The 22,313-nt window shown below is 44.3% G+C and overlaps 1 protein-coding gene across 1 annotated transcript in view; it reads right to left on the bottom strand.

Moving 5' to 3' along the window:
• LOC122565475 (arrestin domain-containing protein 2-like) overlaps positions 1–13,803 on the bottom strand; it is a 32,707-nt gene extending 18,904 nt beyond the window's left edge. Inside the window, exon 1 of the mRNA XM_043721484.1 lies at positions 13,251–13,803. Within this exon, the coding sequence (XP_043577419.1) occupies positions 13,251–13,512 (262 nt within the window). The 5' untranslated portion in view covers positions 13,513–13,803. The remainder of the gene's footprint in view (positions 1–13,250) is intronic.
• Between the last annotated feature and the right edge of the window lie 8,510 nt (positions 13,804–22,313).

The following is a 22,313-nucleotide window of genomic DNA, read 5'->3' on the forward strand; positions in this document are numbered from 1 at the left end:
CAAGTGAACCTACCTCCATCCCATTTCCAGGCAGTGCACTCCAGAGGAGAAAGTGAGGGCTGCAGATGCTGGAGATCAGAGCTGAAAATGTGTCGCTGGAAAAGCGCAGCAGGTCAGGCAGCATCCAAGAAACAGGAGAATCGACGTTTCGGGCATAAGCCCTTCTTCAGGAAGCCCTTTCTGAAGAAGGGCTTATGCCCGAAACGTCGATTCTCCTTTTAGTGCACTCCAGACCCTAACTACTCAGTGTGAAAAAAAACTTCACATGTCATTCTTGCTTCTGGTTGCAAGTTTGCTCGCTGAGCTGGTAGATTTGTTCTCAGACATTTAGTCACCATGCTAGGTAACAACATCAATGAGCCTTCGATGAAGCACTGGTTCTGTGCAGAGTAAAACTCCCTCTGCACTGTCCGCCATCAAACCCTCCCAGGACAGGGACTGCATGGGGCTGGCACCAACTAGCCACCAAAAGACATCACCAACTATCATTAGTACTGAAAATGTGTTGCTGGAAAAGCGCAGGTCAGGCAGCATCCAAGGAGCAGGAGAATCGAAGTTTCAGGCTTGAGCCCTTCTTCAGGAATCATGCCCGAAACGTCTATTCTCCTGCTCCTTGGATGCTGCCTGACCTGCTGTGCTTTTCCAGCAACACATTTTCAGCTCTGATTCTCTAGCATCTGCAGTCCTCACTTTCTCCAACTATCACTAGTCTCCACACACACAACAAAGAGGGACACCAGGTCGACTGGGACAATATATCCATCCTAGAACAGGCCAAACAAAGACATGCATGGGAATTACTAGAGGCCTGGCATTCAAACGGGAACTCCATCAACAAACACATTGGTAAATGGGGTCCAAATCAATCTCTCAGAAAAAGAACTGGAAGTGATATTACCCACAACAGGCCAAGACACAAATAGCAAGCAGACAGCACCAGTGCTTAATTGGAGGCTTACTGATGATGTTACCTAGCATGGTGACAAAACATCTGAGAACAAATTTCCCAGCTTAGCGAGCAAACTTACAACTTGATCCACAACCTGAGCCACAAATCTTCTCTAGAATCACATCCTTGCTTCTTTTGCACATCACTTTAAATTTCTTTTTATGAGTGGGGACAGCTACTCCCGATTTACTCTATCCAGCCAGCTCAATGTTGAAAAGTATGATCAAAATGCCTCTCTGCCCTATATTCAATCCCTCTGTATAATGATCAGCAAGGTAGTTTCATGGATGATTATCTTCTGGATGATTCCGATAATAAAACTCCAGCCTCTCCAACTATGTGGCCTCATTTCCTTTACTGTGCTGGGTCATTCACATCCAGCGTTCCCTCTGAGCCAGAGGCATATGTTTGGGTCCTCCTGCTCCAAACCATGTGTCTGAAATTTTTACAAATATCTAAAAGTGACCAAATTATTTGTTTCAATTAAAAGCAGTGTATAAACTAATTGGTGATTCCACAAAGACTTACCACAGTCTGCAAAGGAAGGGACCACTAAAGTTGCACAGTATTTTTTTAAAATCTGCAAATTAATATTCATTTCTCTGTAGCACTTTCGCTTGTGCTCGAGGAAGAGGCAAGATTAAGCTCCACCTTAAACTGAGGCGATAGGAAATCCACATGGTTCATATATCTGTCAATCATTGATTATTACCCCTAGCAACCACTGCTGCATTTTTTAAATGGAGACTTAGAGTCACAGATGTACAGCACGGAAACAGACCCTTCAGTCCAACGCATCCATGCCGATCAGATATCCTAACCTAACTTGGTCCCATTTGCTAGCACTGGGCCCATATCCCTCCAAACCCTTCCTATTCATATACCCATCCAGATGCCTTTTAAATGTCGCAATTGTACCAGCCTCCACCACTTCCTCATTCCATACAAGCACCACCCTGTGTGTGAAAAAGTTGTCCCTTCGGTCTCTTTTATATCTTTCCCCTCTCACCTTAAACTTAGGCCCTTTAGTTCTGGACTATCCCACCTCAGGTAAAATACCTCATCTACTCACCCTATCCATGCCCCTCATGATTTTATAAACCTCTATAAGGTCACCCCCTCAGCCTCCGACGCTCCAGGAGAAACAGCCCCAGCCTGTTCAACCTCTCCCTGTAGCTCAAATCCTCCAACCCTGGTAACATCCTTGTACATCTTTTCTGAACCCTTTCAAGTTTCACAATATCCTTCTGATAGGAAGGAGATAAAAAAATGCATGCAAGCAAAGCACACCAAACGCCGCCTTCACTATCCTATCTACCCGTGACTCTAATTTCAAGGAACTATGAACCTGCACTCCAAGGTCTCTTTGTTCAGCCACACTTGCCAGTACATAAATCTTGCTCTGAATTGCTTTTCCAAAATGCGGCATTTCATGTTTATCTAAATTAAACTCCATCTGCCGCTGCTCAGCCCATTGGCCCATCTGATCAAGATCCTGTTGTAATCGGAGGTAACCCTCTTCGCTGTCAACTACACCTCCAATTTTGGTGTCATCTGCAAACTTACTAACTATACCTCTCATGTTCACATCCAAATAATTTATAGAACAATGAAAAGCAGCAGACCCAGCAGCAATCCTTGTGGCACTCCACTGGTCACAGGCCTCCAGTCTGAAAAGCAACCCTCCACCACCACCCTCTGTCTTCTACCTTCGAGCCAGTTCTGTATCCAAATGGCTAGTTCTCCCTGTATTCTGAGAGAGCTTACCTAGCTCACCAGTCTCCCATGAGGAACTTGTCAAACGCTTTACTGAAGTCCATATAGATCACGTCTACTGCTTTGCCCTGATCAATCCTCTTTGTTACTTTCTCAAAAAACTCAATCAAATTTGTGAGACATGATTTCCCACGCACAAAGCTGTGCTGACTATCCCGAATCAGTCTTTGCCTTTCCAAATACATGTACATCCTGTCCCTCAGGATTCCCTCCAACAACTTGCCCACCATCGAGGTCAGGCTCACCAGTCTATAGTTCCCTGGCTTGTCTTTACCGCCCTTAAACAGTGGCACCACGTTTGCCAACCTCCAGTCTTCCGTCACCTCACCTGTGACTATCGATGATACAAATATCTCAGCAAGAGGCCCAGCAATCACTTCCCTAGCTTCCCACAGAGTTCTAGGGTACACTTGATCAGGTCCTGGGGATTTATCCACTTTATTGCGTTTCAAGGCATCCAGCACCACCACCTCTGTAATATGGACATTTTTCATAATGTCACCATTATTTCCCCACATTCTATATCTTCCACCTCCTTCTGCACAGTAAACACTGCTGCAAATTACTCATTTAATGTTTCCCCCATCTCCTGTGGCTCCACACAAAGATCGCCTTGCTGATCTTTGAGGGGCCCTATTCTCTCCCTGGTTAACCTTTTGTCCTTAATGTATTTATAAAAGCCTTTTGGATTCTCAGTAACTATTTGCCAAAGCTATCTCACGTCCCCTTTTTGCCCTCCTGATTTCCCTCTTAAGTATACTCCTACTGCCTTTGTACTTTAAGGATTCATTCGATCTCTCCTGTCTATACCCGACATATGCTTCCTTCTTTTTCTTAACCAAAACCTCAATTTCTCCAGTCATCCAGCATTCCCTACACCTGCCAGCTTTCCTTTCACCCTTTTCATGACAGGAATATCTCCGAACGCTCGTTTTCTCATTTTTGAAGTCGTCCCTTTCCTGCGAACATCTGCTCCCATTCAGCTTTGGAAAGTTAAATGCATGGATGCAATTGATCATTCCTCTTCCAGAAGAGAGAGTATCAAATAACTGTATTTGAAATATGCCCACAAGGACTCTTACCAATTTTTACAGATGCACCATAGAAAGCATTCCACCTGGATATATCACCGCATGGCAATGTCAGTTCCCAAGACCACGAGAAACTAGAGGGTCGTGAACACAGCCCTGTCCATCACACAAACTAGTCTTCCATCCATTCACTCCATCTATACTACCTGCTGTCTCAGGAAAGCAACCAACATAATCAGAGACCCCTCCTACGCAGTTTATTCTCTTCCACCCTCTTTTATCAGGGAGAAGGTATAATCGTTTGAGTACCTGTATGAACAGATTCAAGAATAGCTTCTTCCCCGCTGTTATCAGACTTTTGAACAGACCTCAAATGTTAATTCTGATCTCTGTGCCCCTTCTCTGCACCTGTAACAATGTACTCTGCACTCTGTTCTGTTACCCTGATATACTTTGTATGATCCAATCTGCCTGTATAGCACACTAAACAACACTTTTCACTGTATCTTACTACATATGACAACAATAAAATCAAAGTTAATGAAACTTCTACACAAATCATCCACTCATTAGGACAAACCTTTGCAAATTTGTAGTGGTTAAATTGCTGCTAGTTTCAAACAGGAAATGTGCAAAATGGAATTAAAATGCATGTTAGAGTTTCTTTTCCTAAAACGTATTTTACTACTGCTTATTAGGCACTAAATTTAATTAAATCAACAAGGTTCATTTTTCCCAAAAAGCTTTTGAAAAAATGTTTATACATTTTAACAGCTGACAATAACTAGGGAATAAAAAAAATTGCTTTGTTTTGTATTTAGATGCAACTTGTTCTCCTTGTTTACAAGACCAATTACAGAAAGACAAAGGAATGCCAAAAGAAAAGAAACATAACAAGATCCTAATAAATTACAATTTTACCTCAGGGCTGATTTTAGTCGCTGCACTACAATTTGTATTTTCACTCAAGATATTTTATTTAAAGGAGTCTAAACGGTATGAAACTGGGTCAAGGATTGTTACAATGCGTCCGGAGTGATTTTCACTGACGTCCTTAGCTCTGTATGAACATTAGCAGGAAGGACAATGTTACATATTCCCTGGAGAGGGAGGAAATCTGAATCTTTAAAAGGGACACAATGTTTAAAAGGAATATAGAATTTATTTCAGTCCATTGACATTGCAGACTGTTGACTTTCTATTTGATTTCTGTTCCTTGGTGTCCTTTTCTCACATCCCAACTTTTTGACCTCTTTTTCCAGACTAACTGGCCCCAACTGGAATACAGTTTCAATTTTTATTCGTTCTTGGGATGTGAATCTCACTGACGAGTTTTGTTCCCTGTCCCCAAGTGCCCTTGAGCTCAGTGGTTTGCTCCCAGGGTATTGCCCTGCAGTGGGGTGGGAGAGAAGCCAGAAACAATGTTAACAGGTGAATGGGAACTGTAAATTCGAGTTGTTGCTGGACTCAGAGTCAAAAATCAAACAGATAAACTTTGATCCTCGTTTCGTTGTTGTTTGCAGGAGACTGCGGAGTTCAAATTGGTTGCACATTCCCTACAGAAGAACAATGACTACCCTTTGAAAGGACACTCGCTCAATGCAAATACTGGCTTTCAGTGCTTGAGACTCTCAGTACTGTCAGTGATGAGATCAGTGAAGACACTGCCTCTGTTGTTGTCAACAGCTCAGGGACTGGTATTTGCTAAAGAAAGACAGGCTTGTGTTCCTGTGGCAGGTTTCATAACTTCAAATTGCTCCACAGTGTTTTACAGACAATTAAATTGTTTCAGTGTTTTTCACCAGACTCTTAAAGAAGCCTATTGGCTTTCCTCAATCCATGCCTCAACATCATTCAGCCATCCTGCTCAGCTTGTACCCTCAATTACATTTCAACTTTGAAGTGCAGTCACTGCATTAAAATGAGGCAGCCTGTTTGTGCACAGCAAGATCCCAGAAAAAGAAAGGAACCAGACAATCTGTTTCACTGGTGTTGGCTGAGCAACCTCCCTGGCTTGGCAAAGGAAGTTTCCGATTTCAGTGCCATGGAATGGTGCAAGTAGTTGGACCAATCTATAATCATCTCTCCCTCATGGGACTGTCAGACATCGCCTGCTGGAATGTGCCTTTGTGAAGGAAGTCTGGAGAGAGATGCAGGGGTTTTTGTCAAGGTTTGTCCCAAGCAGCTCAATGGCACGGGACTCTGTGCTCTATGGTCTATGGTCTCTTCCCCAGGTTGTACACAGATTCAAACGTTGATTGTGCCTAGATAACCAAAGATGCTTTTTGGTCAGCCCGAACCTTGTTGGTCTGCCAGAGCAGGGAGTTGACCCCAACCGAGTGTTGCAGACTGGCACATTCCAAGGTCCAGGACTATGTGCCGAGGGGCACTCTAAGGGGCAGCTGCTGCTATGGTGCAATGGGGAAAGACCACTGTCTGAGGTCTCTCTGCCAAAGCACTATGGGGGTCTGTTCAGTTGTCAGACCCTCTCAGTGCCTCAAAATGAATGTAAACAGTTTCCTGCATGAGAGTAGAAAATGCCTTTGTTCGCAACTGCAGAGAAGCCCTTAAGAATGCCAAATTCCAATGTGATTTTTCTCCTCTGCAAAGGCTGTACAGAGCTGTTTTGTATGTACATAAAGGTAATTTATTTTATGAATAAAATATGCTTTCAATGGAAAGATAGTGACCGGGTCACTGAGGAGAAGTCTCCTGCTGTTCTTTGGGATATATCTTTCCTTCTACCTGAAACCGGAGCACCTGGAAGAAACCCACGCAGACACGGAGAGAATGTGCAAACTCCACATAGACAGCTGCCCGAGGCTGGAATCAAACCTGGGAGCACTGCTGCCTCACAGCACCAGGTTTGATTCCAACCTCGGGTGACTATCTGTGTGGAGTTTGCACGTTCTCCCCGTGTCTGCGTGGGTTTCCTCCGGGTGCTCCGGTTTCCTTCCACAGTCCAAAGATGTGCAGGTCAGGTGAATTGGCCATGCTAAATTGCCCATAGAGCTAGGTGCTAGTCGGAGAGAAATGGGTCTGGGTGGGTTACTCTTCAGAGGGTCAGTGTGGACTTGTTGGGCCGAAGGGCCTGTTTCCGCAATGTAGGGAATCTAATCTACCTGTGAGGATGGAAGAGGCCTGAATTTAATTCCTCATCCACTTCTCCCTGTGTGACATTCTGTCAGTCCTGCACTGGCAAATAACAGCCTGCGTGGGATTTGAACTTACCGCTTTGACTCAGGGGAGAGCACATGCCCACTCTGCCATAGCAGACACATTAACAAACTCCGAAACAGGACAGTTCACTGCTTCAATCTTAGTAACCGCGTACAGACTCAGCTCTTTGTGGGGTCACCAGGAACTCTCACCGGGGAAGGGAAGGAGTGCCAAAGTGACACCGAAAATATGACCAACATACTTTCTGATTTTAAAACAGACATTTCTGGAGAAATTCAACAGTTCCAAATTCTCTCTGCTTTCTTCCCACCGATGCTGCCAGATCTGCTAAGTCTCTCCAGAAATTTCTGGTTTTGTTTCAGATCTCCAGCATCCACCGTTCTTCGCTTTATTTAATGCTTACTGTCCTGCCTGCTATGTAGGCAAGTTCAAGGAACTTTACCCTTACAGAGCAAACAGGACCTGTTCCCTGCTTTATCACATTCCATCTGAAGCCAGTACAATATACTCAGGGGAGAGGGAGAAGTGACTGACCTTCATGTCAGTGCTAAATTCCAAAGGCATGGCATCGATCTCTGAATCCTGTTTTCATGAAAACACAAGGTTTTGAAATCATAAAGACTTGGATTGAAAAATGCTGCTTCAGCAGTTACAATGGTCTGTTGGTTATGACCACAATGGCTCTCACCGAATTTACCAAATTTAATATATTGCATGAAGTCATCATTTGTTGGCTACCTTTTAGACAAGTTGTTACAATTGCATCCCCATACCAGGGGAGTGGTGCACCGTCACAGGATGCTGCACTTTGGTGCAAACATTAAACAGAGGGATACGGCCAAGCACAGGCAAGTTGGACCAGTTTAGTTTGGGATTATGGTTGATATGGACTGGTTAGACCGAAGGGTCTGTTTCTGTGCTTTATGACAGTATGAGGCACTGTCTGCCCTCAAAAGACGGATGTAAAAAAGTCCATGGAAGCTACCTCAAAGCAGAGCAGGGGATTTCTGCTTAAAATGTTCTGGCCAACGTCTATCGTCAAATTAACACTGCTACAATGACAACTTATCTTTATTCATTCAAACATGTAGGTATGACTGACTGGGCCAACATTTACTCCACATTCCTAAATTGCCCAGTGAATCGGTAAGAGTTAACCACATTGCTGTGTTTCTGGAATCACATATAGGCCAGACCAGGTAAGGATGGCAGATTCCTTCCCTGAAGGACATTAGTGAACCAGATGGGTTTACTCAACAATCAACAATGGGTTCATGGTTATCCTTGGATTCTTAATTACAGACTTGTTTTTAAGTTGAACTGAAATTCCACGATCTGGTGTGGCGGGATTTGAACCCAGGTCCCCGGAATGTTAGTTGGGTCCCTGATTTACATCAGTGATAATACCATTAGGCCATCACCTCCCCATAACTTGCAGTAAATCAATTGTGTTGTCAGCCTCATACTTTTAACAATCACAAGTTGAGAACTTAAAGCCAACAGTGTGTGAATTTTCAGTTGACTGCAATGTTGTGCTAATAAATCTAGATATTGTAACTGAAAAACAATGCATGTTCTAATGGGTCCAAACTTACAATACTGTAAAATTCAGTTTGGCTAATTAAATTTTAATAGCTCATGACAAAGTACAATGATGCAAGTAATTGGCAAGGTTCATAAATATTCTGGAATATTTTAAAAGATACATCTACTATCAGCTAAAAAAGTGCAAAGTAAATACCATTGTGTTTCATTCTTCAAGTTTCAGCATTATAAATGAAAGCCAATAGAGCCATTGCTGTTGGTAGTTAGTTCTCTCTTAGCATTATTGACATTGGAAAACCTTTAAGTCCTAAAGTGTGGACAATGATTAACTCTATAATGAAAGGTGTGTAATGGAACTGGGATGTTAAATTGAGACAAAGATGTGAATCAATTATAGAAGCTTTCATGTTTAAAAAAGGTCTGGAAGTCATTGCTATTTCTGGCATCTTGCTGTGCACAACTTGTAACTACATTCCACTACAGTCCATCAGAAAAACCCATCGAGAAAAAGAGCTTCATTGGCTATTAGTAGCCCTGAAGTCATGAAAGGTGCTATCTAAATACAGTTTCTTTCTTTTAAACTGACAGCTGCCAAAAGGTGTTGGTAGGGGCGGGTGGAGATGGAGTTCTACAGAACTATGGTGCAAATTTCTTTGATCTGTAACAGAAATGACCACTTCTGATGTAAATTCACCATACAAATCCCAGCACAAGGCAAATATTGATGTCTGCTCACGAGCTGGCCTTATGATCAACTGCTGTCAATGGGCCTCTTTCTGTCAAGCTGCAAGTGTTATCCAGGAGACGGCACATGAGAGCACTCAACTCCCTGCCTCGCCCTAGGCGGTCACGCACAAAATGCAACCACACTGGTTCAGGAACAACAATCATGCCACACTTCTGTATTGCTCATCACCTATTCCAAAAATACCACGATGTTGACAGCACAGGCGGGCAAGAGGATGTTTGCCAACCCTCCAGAACACCATCCCTGGGATTTAAAGATTCATCTCTGGCATGGTGGCTCAGTGGTTAGTATTGCTGCCTCTCAGCGTCAGGGACCCAGGTTCAATTCCCGCCTCGGGTGACTGACTGCGTGGAGTTTGCACATTCTCCCTGTGTCTGCGTGGGTTTCCTCTGGGTGCTCCAATTCCTCCCACAATCCAAAGATGTGCAGGTTAGGTGAATTGACCATGCTAAATTGCCCATAGCCAGGGGTAAATATGGGGAATGGGTCTGGGTGGGTTACCCTTCGGAGGGTCGGTACGGACTTGTTGGGCTGAAGGGCCTGTTTCCATACTGTTGGGAATCTATTCTAATCTAATGTTACATTTGGAAGATCCCAAGGGACATCAACTCTGGATTACCAATGGCAGAAACATGGCAAGTCATATAAAGCAGCATGACCAGAGTTGGCATGTGAAAAGTCAGACTGGGTCAGTCACCCCATGAGGGGACTTGCAGATTGCAATAGGATTAGATTAGATTACTTACAGTGTGGAAACAGGCCCTTCGGCCCAACAAGTCCACATCGACCCGCTGAAGCGTATACCACCCAGACCCATACTCCTATATTTACCCCTTCACCTAACACTACGGGCAATTTAGCATGGCCAATTCACCTGACCTGCACATTTTTGGACTGTGGGAGGAAACTGGAGCACCCGGAGGAAACCCTCGCAGACACTGGAGAATGTGCAAACTCCACATAGAGAGTCGCCTGAGGCGGGAGTTGAACCCGGGTCTCTGGGAATCTGAGAGTCAGGTGGAGGCCACAAAACTTTCCACACGTTATTTGCGCAATACCACCACCCCCCCCCAAACACACTCAAAATCTGCCCTAAGGAGGCTTTAATAACTATTTGACAAAAAATTTATTTTTTAAAAAAAGTTGCTCATTATCAACTTGATTTAAGAGTCCCAAGAAACTTTACAGAGGCATAAGGAGTGCAACTGGATAGCAGGGGGAGGGGAGTCAGAAAAAGCTTGGTGAAGGAGCTGGCATTTCACGGGAGGATTAACAGAGCTAGGACTGAAGAGAGAATTTAATTCGGAATGAGTTTTTGTGATGGTGTTTATTGCCCAACCTCTCTCTCTCTCCAGACCTTGAGAAGATGCTGATCAGGTATCCTTTTTTCAATTGAGTGTCTTTTTGGGCCACTATGAAGAGCAGTCAAGAATCAAACACATGGCTTTGGGACTGAAATCAGCTCTGACCGGGTAAACACAACAGACTCCCTTCCCCACTGCACATTTATCACTGGTTTCTTTTTTTTTTAAATGATGATAATCTGAAAGTTTTATTGCCAATTTTCCTGAAGAAAAGAAAGTTTTGTCTCAGGACATCTCTTAGCAGCCAGTGTTATGAAGTATAATTAATATTGAAAAAAACAAAATGCAGGATCCAATCAGTACACAGCAAGCTCCAATGTGATAATGATGTGATAAAGAGTTCTAGTGGATAAATATTGTCTTTTGCTTCTCTTGGAAACAGCACCATTTGAAGTGGTGGCTCAATTTGAACCTCATCCAAAAATGTGCATTTGCAACTACACTGCACTCTCTCAGTACCACAGCCGGACCATCAGGTTGGATTGAGTTTTTATGTCTCCAGAGAGAACCCACAAAACGTTTTAGCTCAGGAAGTAGGGGAGGGTGACCTGCTGAGTCACAAATGGATTTGCACACTTCTCTTTTTTTGGATAACAACAGCAGAATGTCAGTGTGAATGGGATATGTTTGTGCTTTAGATGTAATAGCCACTGTGATATTGAGAGGTTCAGGTTCCCACTTCTAACACTGATGTGGAGGTGCCGGTGTGGGACTGGGATGGACAAAGTTAAAGATCACACATCATCAGATTATAGTCCAACAGGTTTATTTGAAAGTACAAACTTTCAGAGCACTCCTCCTTTGTTAGGTAACTAGTGGTGCAAGATCATAGGACACAGAATTGATCTTTTATGATAAATTCTGTGTCGAAGGTATACAAGATACTGAGTGGAATAGATAGGGTCAATAAGCCAGAGACTTTTCCCCAGGGCAGGATTGACTGGGACGAGGAGTCATAGTTTGAAGATATTAGGAGGAAGGTATAAAGGACATGTCAGAGGTAGGTTCTTTACGCAGAGAGTTGTGAATGCATGGAATGTGTTGCCAGCAATGGTGGTTAGGGACATTTAAGTGACTGCTGGACATGCACATGGATAGCAGAGAGTTGAGGGATGCGTAGGTTAAGTTATTATATTTTACATTAGGATTAAACCTTGACACAACATCGTGGGCCAAAGGGCCTGTTCTGTGCAGTACTTTTCTATGCTCTACTAGTTACTTGATGAAGGAGCAGTGCTCTGAAAGCTAGTACTTTCAAATAAACCTGTTGGACAATAACCCGGTGTTGTGTGACTTTTAACTTCTAACATTGACACCATCTTCCTGTGAAACTGTGCTCTGATCATCAGTTTAATCCCACTGATACCCAAGAGATCTGGGGCTAAATAATTCCTATGCAAAGCAGTACTTGTAGGGATGGTTAATTAATTTTTTTAAAAAATTCATACATGCTACAGCATGAAAGAGAAAATAAAAGAGGGGCAAGGACCATCATAGCCCTCATACACTAACCTGGCACAGATCGGGGAAAATGTTCAACTCTGTGAATGCACACATATCATTGAATATGTGAAGGAGAGAGAGACCGGGTGAAGTGGAGGTGATAGAAGAGCATGAGGGAGTCTGTGTATACATGGGATGTGTATTAATGAGTGTGCATTCAAGTGTGTCTGTGAGTATGTGTATGCGATGTACAAACATATGCGTGTTATATCTATATACACGAACACACGTGCATGTCTGGGTGAATAGGTGAGAGACAGCATGTGCTTGTATTGTTTGTACCCCAATAAGTGTGCATCTGTGAGTGTACATGCAACGTGTATGTCTGAGGATGTGAGAGAGAGAGAGGGGTGCGTATGTCTGGGAATGGAATGTGTGCAGTATGTGGGAGATGGAGTGTGAAATGTGAGCGAGTGTGCTTGTCAAATTTGAGGAGATGTGGATGTATCCATTCCCCAGAGTGATTCAGTTGTCTGTACAAGGAGTGTTAGGACTATCAGCAAAGTGAGACAGACAGAATACTATTCCTTTAACACAACCAGATGAACGGTGACATGTAAGCACACAGTTAAACATAATGAATAGATTTGCTTATTAAACAGTTATAGGCAATTAAAAAGATTTCAACAGCGATTTTGCAGTTTATACTTAAAACTACACTGCAGCCAGATTCAACACAATGCACGGGAAGATCCCACAACAAGACTTGAAGCCAGATCCTCCCCCCCCCCCCCTTGGCTCGCAGCCTCGTGTCTATAAGAACCCTGAACGGTCCCTTCTCTCTCTCACACACACACACACACACAGACAGAGACCCACACACAGACCCAGGACACCAACAGACACACAGACCCAGGACACAGACCCACACGCAGACAGACCCACACGCAGACAGACACACAGACCCACACACAGACAGACCCACACACAGACAGACCCACACACAGACAGACCCACACACAGACAGACCCACACACAGACAGACCCACACACAGACAGACCCACACACAGACAGACCCACACACAGACAGACCCACACACAGACAGACCCACACACAGACAGACCCACACACAGACAGACCCACACACAGACAGACCCACACACAGACAGACCCACACACAGAGACAGCTGAAAGTGGTATTCCTGCACTGACCTCGGATAACGTGCTGCCTCTGTTTGAAGTAAGTTTGATGGGAGCTGTAATCCGAGTAGACAGTGTTCATACCGATGCTCCTGCTCTCCAGCCAGTGTACCGCAGCCATGCCCTGGGCACACACCAGCAGCGAGCGGATGGCTACCGCCGCCCTCAGGTCAAGGATCACCCGGCCCGACATCAACTGGCCCCGGGTATAGACCGAGTCCTCCACCCGGTCCGGGAGCAGCAGGAAGCCGCGGATCTTACCGACCTTCATCATGAGGGACCCTACACAGTCCGAGCCTACCACCGGCGGCAGGGTCTCACTCAAAACACTCACTGTTTCAACTCTATGGCTGTGGGATCTTCCTGTGCGCTAGGTTCCAAAGGTTAGGGCTGGGTCCAGACGGTCAAAGTAATTCACTGGGTATTTCTGAAATCTGGAAATGTGAGTGTGTGTATCTGTCTGTCTCTGTTAGGGGGCTGTGTTCTGAAAGTAACTTTTTCCTCTCTCTGTCTCTAGGAGCCTCCTGCACACAGATCAGTAACTGAACCGACTGATTCCAAAGCCACTGCTACCACTCCCTAATACTCAGGAAGGAGGCGGTATCTCTGCTTCCTCCAATTGGCAAAAGCTTTCGCGAAAATTTAAAAAAAACTCCGTCACCTCCCTTCCTCTCTTAAAGCTACAGTCCTCCTCTTCAGTGGACAGCCGCTGTACAGGAATCTTGGAGACATAACAGCATGGAAACAGTGGGTAAAAGCAAATGACTGCGGATGCTGGAATCTGAAACCAAAAGAGAAAATGCTGGAAAATCTCAGCAGGTCTGGCAGCCTCTGTAAGGAGAGAAAAGAGCTGACGTTTCGAGTCTAACTGACCCTTTGTCAAAGCTCCTTCTCTCCAGCTTTGACAAAGGGTCAGTTAGACTCGAAACGTCAGCTCTTTTCTCTCCTTACAGAGGCTGCCAGACCTGCTGAGATTTTCCAGCATTTTCTCTTTCAGATTAGAAACAGTCTTCAGTTCAACCAGTCCATGCCGGACATGATTTATAAAGTTAAAAATTACACAATACCAGGTTACAGTCCAACAGGTTTATTTGAAATTACAAGCTTTCAGAGCGCAACTCCTTCATCATATAGCTAGATTTTTAAATTTGTCCACTCCAGTTCAACACCAACACCCCCACATCTTGATTTATAGAGTCATAGAGCGGTTCAGCTTGGAGGCAGACCCTTCGGTCCAACTCGTCCAGATATCTTAAATTCATCTAGAATTTGAATAGACAAACAGATTGATACATGATGTGGAGGAGCTGCTATTGAACTGGGGTGAATAAAGTTAAAAATCCCACACCAACAGGTTATGTCCAACAGGTTTAATTCAAATCACAGGTTTTCAGAGCACTGCTCCTTCATCAGGTGAAAGGGCATCACCCTGAAAGTTTGTGATTAGAAATAAACCTGTTGGACTAAATCCTGGAGTCATGTGACTTCTAACTTTGTCCACCCCAGACCATCACCAGCTCCTCCACATCATAACGATGAAGATGTTTAGGCTTTAAATTTATTGAACGTGAAGTTGAGTCCTGAAGACTGCAGGGTCCCTGAAACACCAACTCCTCCACATCATGTATCAATCTATTATCTATTCAAATTCTAGATTAATATATCTGGATGGCTTGGACTGAAGGATATGCCTCCAAGCTGTTTTGCTCTATGACTTGTGCTGAACTTTGCCAGAGCATTGTAGCAGGCTGGAAACAGAGACGTCGGGCCAGGGAACATGGTAGTGTGTTGCAATGGCAGGTGATTCTGCTCTTTATGTGCTGCGGAGGGGTGACTAAGCAGACAGAGTAGTCAGAGAGGTGAGGGGACAAAGGTCCAGAGATTGGGAGAGTGATTACAAATGATAATCCCATCAGCGAGGGGTAAGGGACAAAAGCTGACATGGGTTTCAGTTGTCAGAGTTCAGAGATGCAATGTTAATACAGTCAGAAACACAGAACAAAAGGGTTTCTTGGTGTCCTTTCACATGTTCATTCGGAGCAGAATAGTCCATTCACCCCTCGAGACCACTACACTTACAACAGTTATTGCCTTGGCTATGATCACCTGCCTGCCTGCACCGTATCCAATAGAAGAATGAGGGGAGATCAAACTGAGGTGTTCAAGATGATAAAAGGTGTGGATAAAGTAGACATGGAGCAGGTGCTTCCTCTTGTGGGGCATTCTGGGAAGCGAGGTCAGAGTCATAGGATAAGGCGGAGCAAGTTTAAAACAGAGTTGGGGAGAAACTACTTCTCCCAAAGGGGTGTGAATCTGTGGAATTCACTGCCCCAAAGTGCGGGGGATGCTGGGACAGTGAAAACGTTTAAGGAGGAATTAGACAGATGTCTAATTGGTAATGGGTTGAAGGCATATGGGGAGAAGGCAGGAAAATTGGGGTGAGGAGCATACCAGACACGATCGAATGGCAGCACAGACTCGATAGGTTGAATGGCCTAATTCTGCTCCTATATCTTATGAACTTTGAACTTTCATTCCCTGTTAGTTGATAATTTATCTACCTCTGCCTTATAAATATGCAATGCCCCTATCCTCACCGGGACGGCACGGTGGCTCAATGGTTACCAATACTGCCTCACAGCACCAGGGACCTGGGTTCGATTCCCGCCTTGGGTGACTGTCTGTGTGGAGTTCACACATTCTCCCCGTGTCTGCATGAGTTTCCTTCCACAATCCAAAGAAATAGGAAGGGTTTAGAGGGATATGGGCCAAGTACTGTCAAATGGGACTAGATTAGGTTATAATATCTGGTCGGCATGGACAAGTTGGACTGAAGAGTCTGTTTCCATGCTGTACATCTCTATGACTATGTGCAGGCCAGGTGAATTGGCCATGCTAAGACTGCCAAGTCATGGGTAAATGTAGGGTAGGGGAATGGGTCTGAGTGGGTTACTCTTCGGAGGGTCAGTGTGGATTTGTTTGGCCGAAGGGCCTGTTTTCATACTGTAGGGAATCTAATCTAATCACCACTCTCTGGGGAAGGGGGTTCCATAGATGCACCACTCTCAGAGAGCAAAAGGCTTTTTTCAGCCACTCAAACGAGCAGAATAGAGTAGTAAGGTCAGAAACCATATGGCATAATGTTCTGCTAGCAAGGACTGCATCAGATATCTGTGCTGTGTTTGCAAACAAATCTCTTCTTGTTTGTTCATTAAGAGATGGAGGGAGGTGGTCGTAGCCCTGGGCACTGACAATCTTGTTGAACATCGGAGAAAACTGCTGGGTTTCTCTGTATCAGCCCAGGGAGATCACCAAAAGACAAAGATCAGAACACTTTCATGACATCAGATTGTGCACCTTTGCAAATGCAACTACTATGACAGTGTAGGAACTGCAGCAGCTAATTTGCAGTATGTAACCTCCCACAAACAGCCACATGGTAATGACTAGTAAAGCTGTTTTAGTAATATTGGCTGAGAGATAAATATTGGCCTCGGAGCATTGCGGTAAATCCCCCTTCTCCTCTTTAAAATAGCAGTAAAGATTTTTCTATATCTACCTGTCAGGACAGATGGATTTGTGGCCTCATGTAAGTAAGGGCACCTCTGGCAGTACAGCACTCCCTCGGGTTATTTGTGGAATGTCTACAAGATGGCTTTATGGAGCAGCGTGTGGTGGAAACCACTAGGGAACAGGCCATACTGGATATATTGTTGTGCAATGAGGCAGACTTGATAAGGGGGCTTAAGGTGAAGGAACCCTTAGGAGGCAGTGATCATAGTATGATTAAATTCACTCTGCAATTTGAGAGGGAGAAGGCAGAATCAGAGGTAACAGTTTTACAGCTGAATAAAGGCAGCCACAGAAGCATGAGGAAGGAACTGGATAGAATTGACTGGGAGAGGAGCCTAGCAGGAAAGACAATGGAACAGCAATGGCAGGAGTTTCTGGGAGTAATTCAGGAGATACAACGGAGATGCATCCCAAGGAAAGAGAAGCCTGGTACAGGGAGGATGAGGCAACCGTGGAGCACTGTCAAGGACAGTGGGAAACCAGAGGATTGGGAAGCTTACAAAGACCAACAGAGGGCAACAAGGAAAGGAATATGGAGGGAGAAGATTAAAAATGAGGGTAAGCTCGCCAGTCATATCCAGGAAGACTGTCAGAGTTTCTTTAGATATATATAAAGGACAAAAAAAGAGACAAAAGTGGACATTGGGCTGCTGGAGAATAACGCTGGAGAGATAGTACTGGGGAACAAGGAAATGGCTGACAAACTGAATAATCACTTTGTGTCAGTCTTAATGGTGGAAGACACGAATAATATCCCAAAACTTCAAGAGAGTGAGGGGACAGAACTGAGTATGGTGGCCATCACCAGGAGAAGGTGCTAGAAACTTTGAACGGCCTGAAGGTGAATAAATCACCTGGACCAGATGGACTACACCTCAGAGTTCTAAGGGAGGTAGCTGAAGGGATAGCAGAGGTGTTAGTGGTGATCTTTCAGGAATCGCTAGAATAGGGGAGGGTTCCAGAGGACTGCAAAATCACTAATGTGACATCTCTGTTTAAAAAGGGAGTAAGGCAAAAGATGGAAAATTGCAGACTGATTAGCCTAACTTCAGTCGTGAGTAAGACCCTGGAATCCATTGTGAAGGATGATATTCCTGAATACTTGGGTAAAGTCAGCATGGTTTCATCAAGGGGAGGTCATGCCTGATAAATCTGCTAGAGTTCTTTGAAGAAGTAACAAACAGTTTAGAGCAAGGAGAGCCAATGGATGTTATCTACCTGGACTTCAAGTAGGCCTTTGATAAGGTACCACACAGGAGGCTACTGAGTAAGGTAAGGGCCCATGGTGTCAGAGGCAAGGTGCTAGCATGGATGGAAGCTTGGCTGTCTGGCAGAAAGCAGACAGTGGGTATAAAAACGTCCTTCTCAGGATGGCAGCTGATAACAAGTGGTGATCCTCAAGGCTGTTGGGAAAACAATTTTTCACTTCGTACATTAACGATCTGGATGAAGGAACTGAGGGCATTCTGGCTATTGTTTGCAGATGGTACAAAGATAGGTAGAAGGACAGTTAACATTGAGGAGGTGGGGAGACTGCAGCAGAATTTGGATAGGTTAGGAGAGTGGGCAAAATTATGGCATATGGAGTACAATGTCGGAAAAATGTAAGGTCATGCACTTTGGTAGGAAGAATAGAGGCATGGTCTATTTTCTAAATGGGGAGAAAATTTCTGAAGTCTGAAGTGCAAAGAGGTTCGGGAGTTTTTAGATTAGATTAGATTAGATTAGATTAGATTAGATTACTTACAGTGTGGAAACAGGCCCTTCGGCCCAACAAGTCCACACCGCCCCGCCGAAGCGCAACCCACCCATACCCCTACATTTACCCCTTACCTAACACTACGGGCAATTTAGCATGGCCAATTCACCTGACCTGCACATTTTTGGACTTGTGGGAGGAAACCGGAGCACCTGGAGTTCTAGTCCAGGATTCTCTCAAGGAAAACTTACAGGTTGATTAGATTCCCTATAGTGTGGAAACAGGCCCTTCGGCCCAACAAGTCCACACCGACCCTCCGACGAGCAACCCACCCAGATCCATTCCCCTACATTTACCCCTTCACCTAACACTACAGGCAATTTAGCATGGCCAATTTACCTAATCTGCACATTTTTGGACTGTGGGAGGAAACCGGAGCACCCGGAGGAAACTCACACAGACACAGGGAGAATGTGCAAACTCCACACAGACAGTTGCCTGAGGCGGGAATTGAACCCAGTTCTCTGGCACTGTGAGGTAGTAGTGCTAACCACTGTGCCACCATCCCACCCAGGTTGAGTTAATAGTTAGGAAGGAAATGTGTTGCTGGAAAAGCGCAGCAGGTCAGGCAGCATCTAGGGAACAGGAGAATCGACGTTTCGGGCATTAGCCCTTCTTCAGGAAGGGCTAATGCCCGAAACGTCGATTCTCCTGTTCCCTAGATGCTGCCTGACCTGCTGCGCTTTTCCAGCAACACATTTCCATCTCTGATCTCCAGCATCTGCAGACCTCACTTTCTCCTCAATAGTTAGGAAGGCAAATACAATGATGGCATTTATTTTGAGAGAACTTGAATCTAAAAGCAGGCTGAGGTTTTATGAGGCTCTGGTCAGACCACATTTGGAGTATTTTGTGCAGTTTTGGGGCCCATATATCAGGAAGGATGTACTGGCCCTGGAGCATGTTCATAGGAGGCTCATGAGAATGGTCCCAGGAATGAAAAGCTTAACATATGAGAACCAATTAAGGACTCTAGGTTTATACTTGATGGAATTTAGAAGGATTGGTGAGGGTGGGGGGAATATAACTGAAACATACAGAATACTGAATGGTCTGGACAGAGTAGATATTGGGAAGATATTTCCAATGGTCAGAGAGACTAGGACCCGAGAGCACAGCCTCAGAGTAAAGGGAAGACCTTTTAGAACGGAGATAAGGAGAAACCTCTTCAGCCAGAGAGTGGGAAATCTGTGGAATTCACTGCCACAGAAGGCTGTGGAGGCCAGGTCATTGAGTATATTTAAGATGGAAATAGATAGGTTATTGAGTATCAAGGGATCAAGACTTATAAGGAGAAAGCGGGAGAATGGGGTTGAGAAACCTATCAGCCGTGATTGAATGGCGTAACAAACCCGATGGGCTGAATGGCTTAATTTCTGCTCCTGTGTCTTATAGTCTTATGGATTCCATCAGGAGTGTCGTTCTGGAATATGGATTAAAATCTCTACATTGGGACTTGGCTCCATAACTCTCTGAATCAGAGAGCCACCCACTGCACCTCTGTGCAGATCAATCACATTGAACCAGCTGATTTGTAGGAGAGCAGCAAGCTAAGATGGAGGGCAAGTACAATTTAGATTTTTTTAAAAGGCCAAAACAGTAAAGAATTTAATCCAAATTTGTTTTTCTTCCATGCTCTCATCTCTCCTGGTTTGCTTTCAGAGAATCCTTACAGTATGGGAAAAAGCCATTATGGCCACACCAACCCTTTGAAGAGCATCCCATGCTATTCCTGTCACCCTGCATTTACCATGGTCAATCCAACTAACCTGCACATCTTTGGGAGGAAACCCATATAGGCACAGGGAGAATGTGTAAATTCATACCAAAGATGGAATCAAACCCAGGACCCTGGTGCTGTGAGGTAGCAGTGCTAACCACTGAGCCACCATGCTCAACTCAAGGAGCCACTTGAGTAATTCATGTTGAAGATGTAGTTGCTCTCTAGCTCTCCAGAGCTGAAACTAAGTAAGATATTGGACTGTGAAGTGCACAATGGTAGCTACATCTGATGCCATCATTGGCTGACATTGAAACCAATTCATTTGGCAGAACAAGGTGACTGGGTTACATTGAGGTGATTGATTACATTGAAGATTAGATGCTGAGCCCTGGGCCATTTATTCATAGCTCTGCCCAAACCTTAACACAGATAAGAATTGAATGGCCAAAATGGAATGGACAGATATGTCGAACCCTCTTGGAGCTATGCACTCGTTCGTTCCTGCCCATCTTTAATGTGAATCACTTGCACTGTTGGTGTCTATGCCTTCAGCTGGCTGGGTTCTAAACTCTGGAGTCCCCTCTCGAACCTCCCATTCGAATAAACAAATTACAAAAGGAGATGGTCACTCAGTTCCTTGTGCCTGTTCTGCCATTCAATAAGATTGTAACTGATCTGATTGCTCCACATTCCCAATAACGTTTCATGTCTTTGCATATCTCCACTTCCCTCATCTCCCTTTGAGACTTTTCTAAAACCTATCACTGTCCTATCAGAATAGGTAGCTCGTTGTTCAATTTCAATCGGTTCAGAAATTGCTGAAAAATCTCAGCAGGTTCGACAGCGTCTGTGGAAAGAAAGCAAAGTGGCCCTTATTCAGATCCTTATGAACTTTTCCAGCCGTTTCTGATTTCGAGCATCCACAGTTGTTTGGGTTGTTTTGGTTTAGCATTCTCCGACCTATGTTCAGTTCTGTAGTCAAAAATCTAATATTCCAACTCTGACAGAGACACAGCCTCTTGAAGTAAGAGCCTCTATGCAGACCATATCTGTTGAGGTCATTGCATCCATGAGTATTGCAGGTGATGTTTCATCTCCAACATATGAAGATTCTCATAATGGTGTAATTCAAACAAGGAGATGAGGGTCTTTTAACGCCTCCCTTGTAGGTGAATGTAGGCTTTACTGATTTCTCTTGAGTAAAATATTAATTCTAGCTCAGCCTGGTTTTTGATCCACTTTGGACTTTAGAATCTTGACCAACCTTTGTGGGTCAGATGATGCCTATGTCCATTTAAAGCCAATATTTTTGTCGCTTCTTAAAACCACATAAGTCCACAAAAGTCCCGGATATTAAACTGGCTGATGAGATTCAAAGATCCATAGTCTGTATCTTACATCTGTCTAAAGTGGAAGAGAAACAGTTGATACTCACTACCCAGCCTTGAGACATTCAGTAGATTTGAATGGGCACTTAGAGTCAGAGGCATAGAGTCATACAGCATGGAAATACACCTTTCCTGATGACCAGATTACCTGAACTGAAGTAGTCCCATTTGCCTGCGTTTGGCCCATATTCCTCAAAACCTTTCCCATCCATTACCTGTCCAAATGTCTTTTAAATGTTGTAATTCTACATGTCTCTACCACTTCCTCTGACAACTCATTCCATATATGTGAAATAGTTGCCCTCAGGTCCCTTTTAAATCTTTGCCTTCACACCTCAAACCTACGCCCTCTAGTTTTAGACTCCCCAACCATGGGGAAAAGATCCTGGCTAATTACCTGGTCTATATACCTCATTATTTTATAAATGTTTATATGGTCACCCCTCAGCCTCCTACACTCCAGGGAATGAAGTCCCAGCCTATCTACCCTCTCCTTATCACTCAAACCTTCCAGTCTTAGTAACATCCATGTAAATGGTTTCTTGCACTCTTTCCAGTTTAATAACATCCTTCCTATAGCGGGGTGACCAGAATTGTATGCAGTACCCTCGATGTGTACAACCCCATCTCTC

This window comes from Chiloscyllium plagiosum, chromosome 31, assembly GCF_004010195.1.
Source record: "Chiloscyllium plagiosum isolate BGI_BamShark_2017 chromosome 31, ASM401019v2, whole genome shotgun sequence".
Lineage (NCBI taxonomy): Eukaryota > Metazoa > Chordata > Chondrichthyes > Orectolobiformes > Hemiscylliidae > Chiloscyllium > Chiloscyllium plagiosum.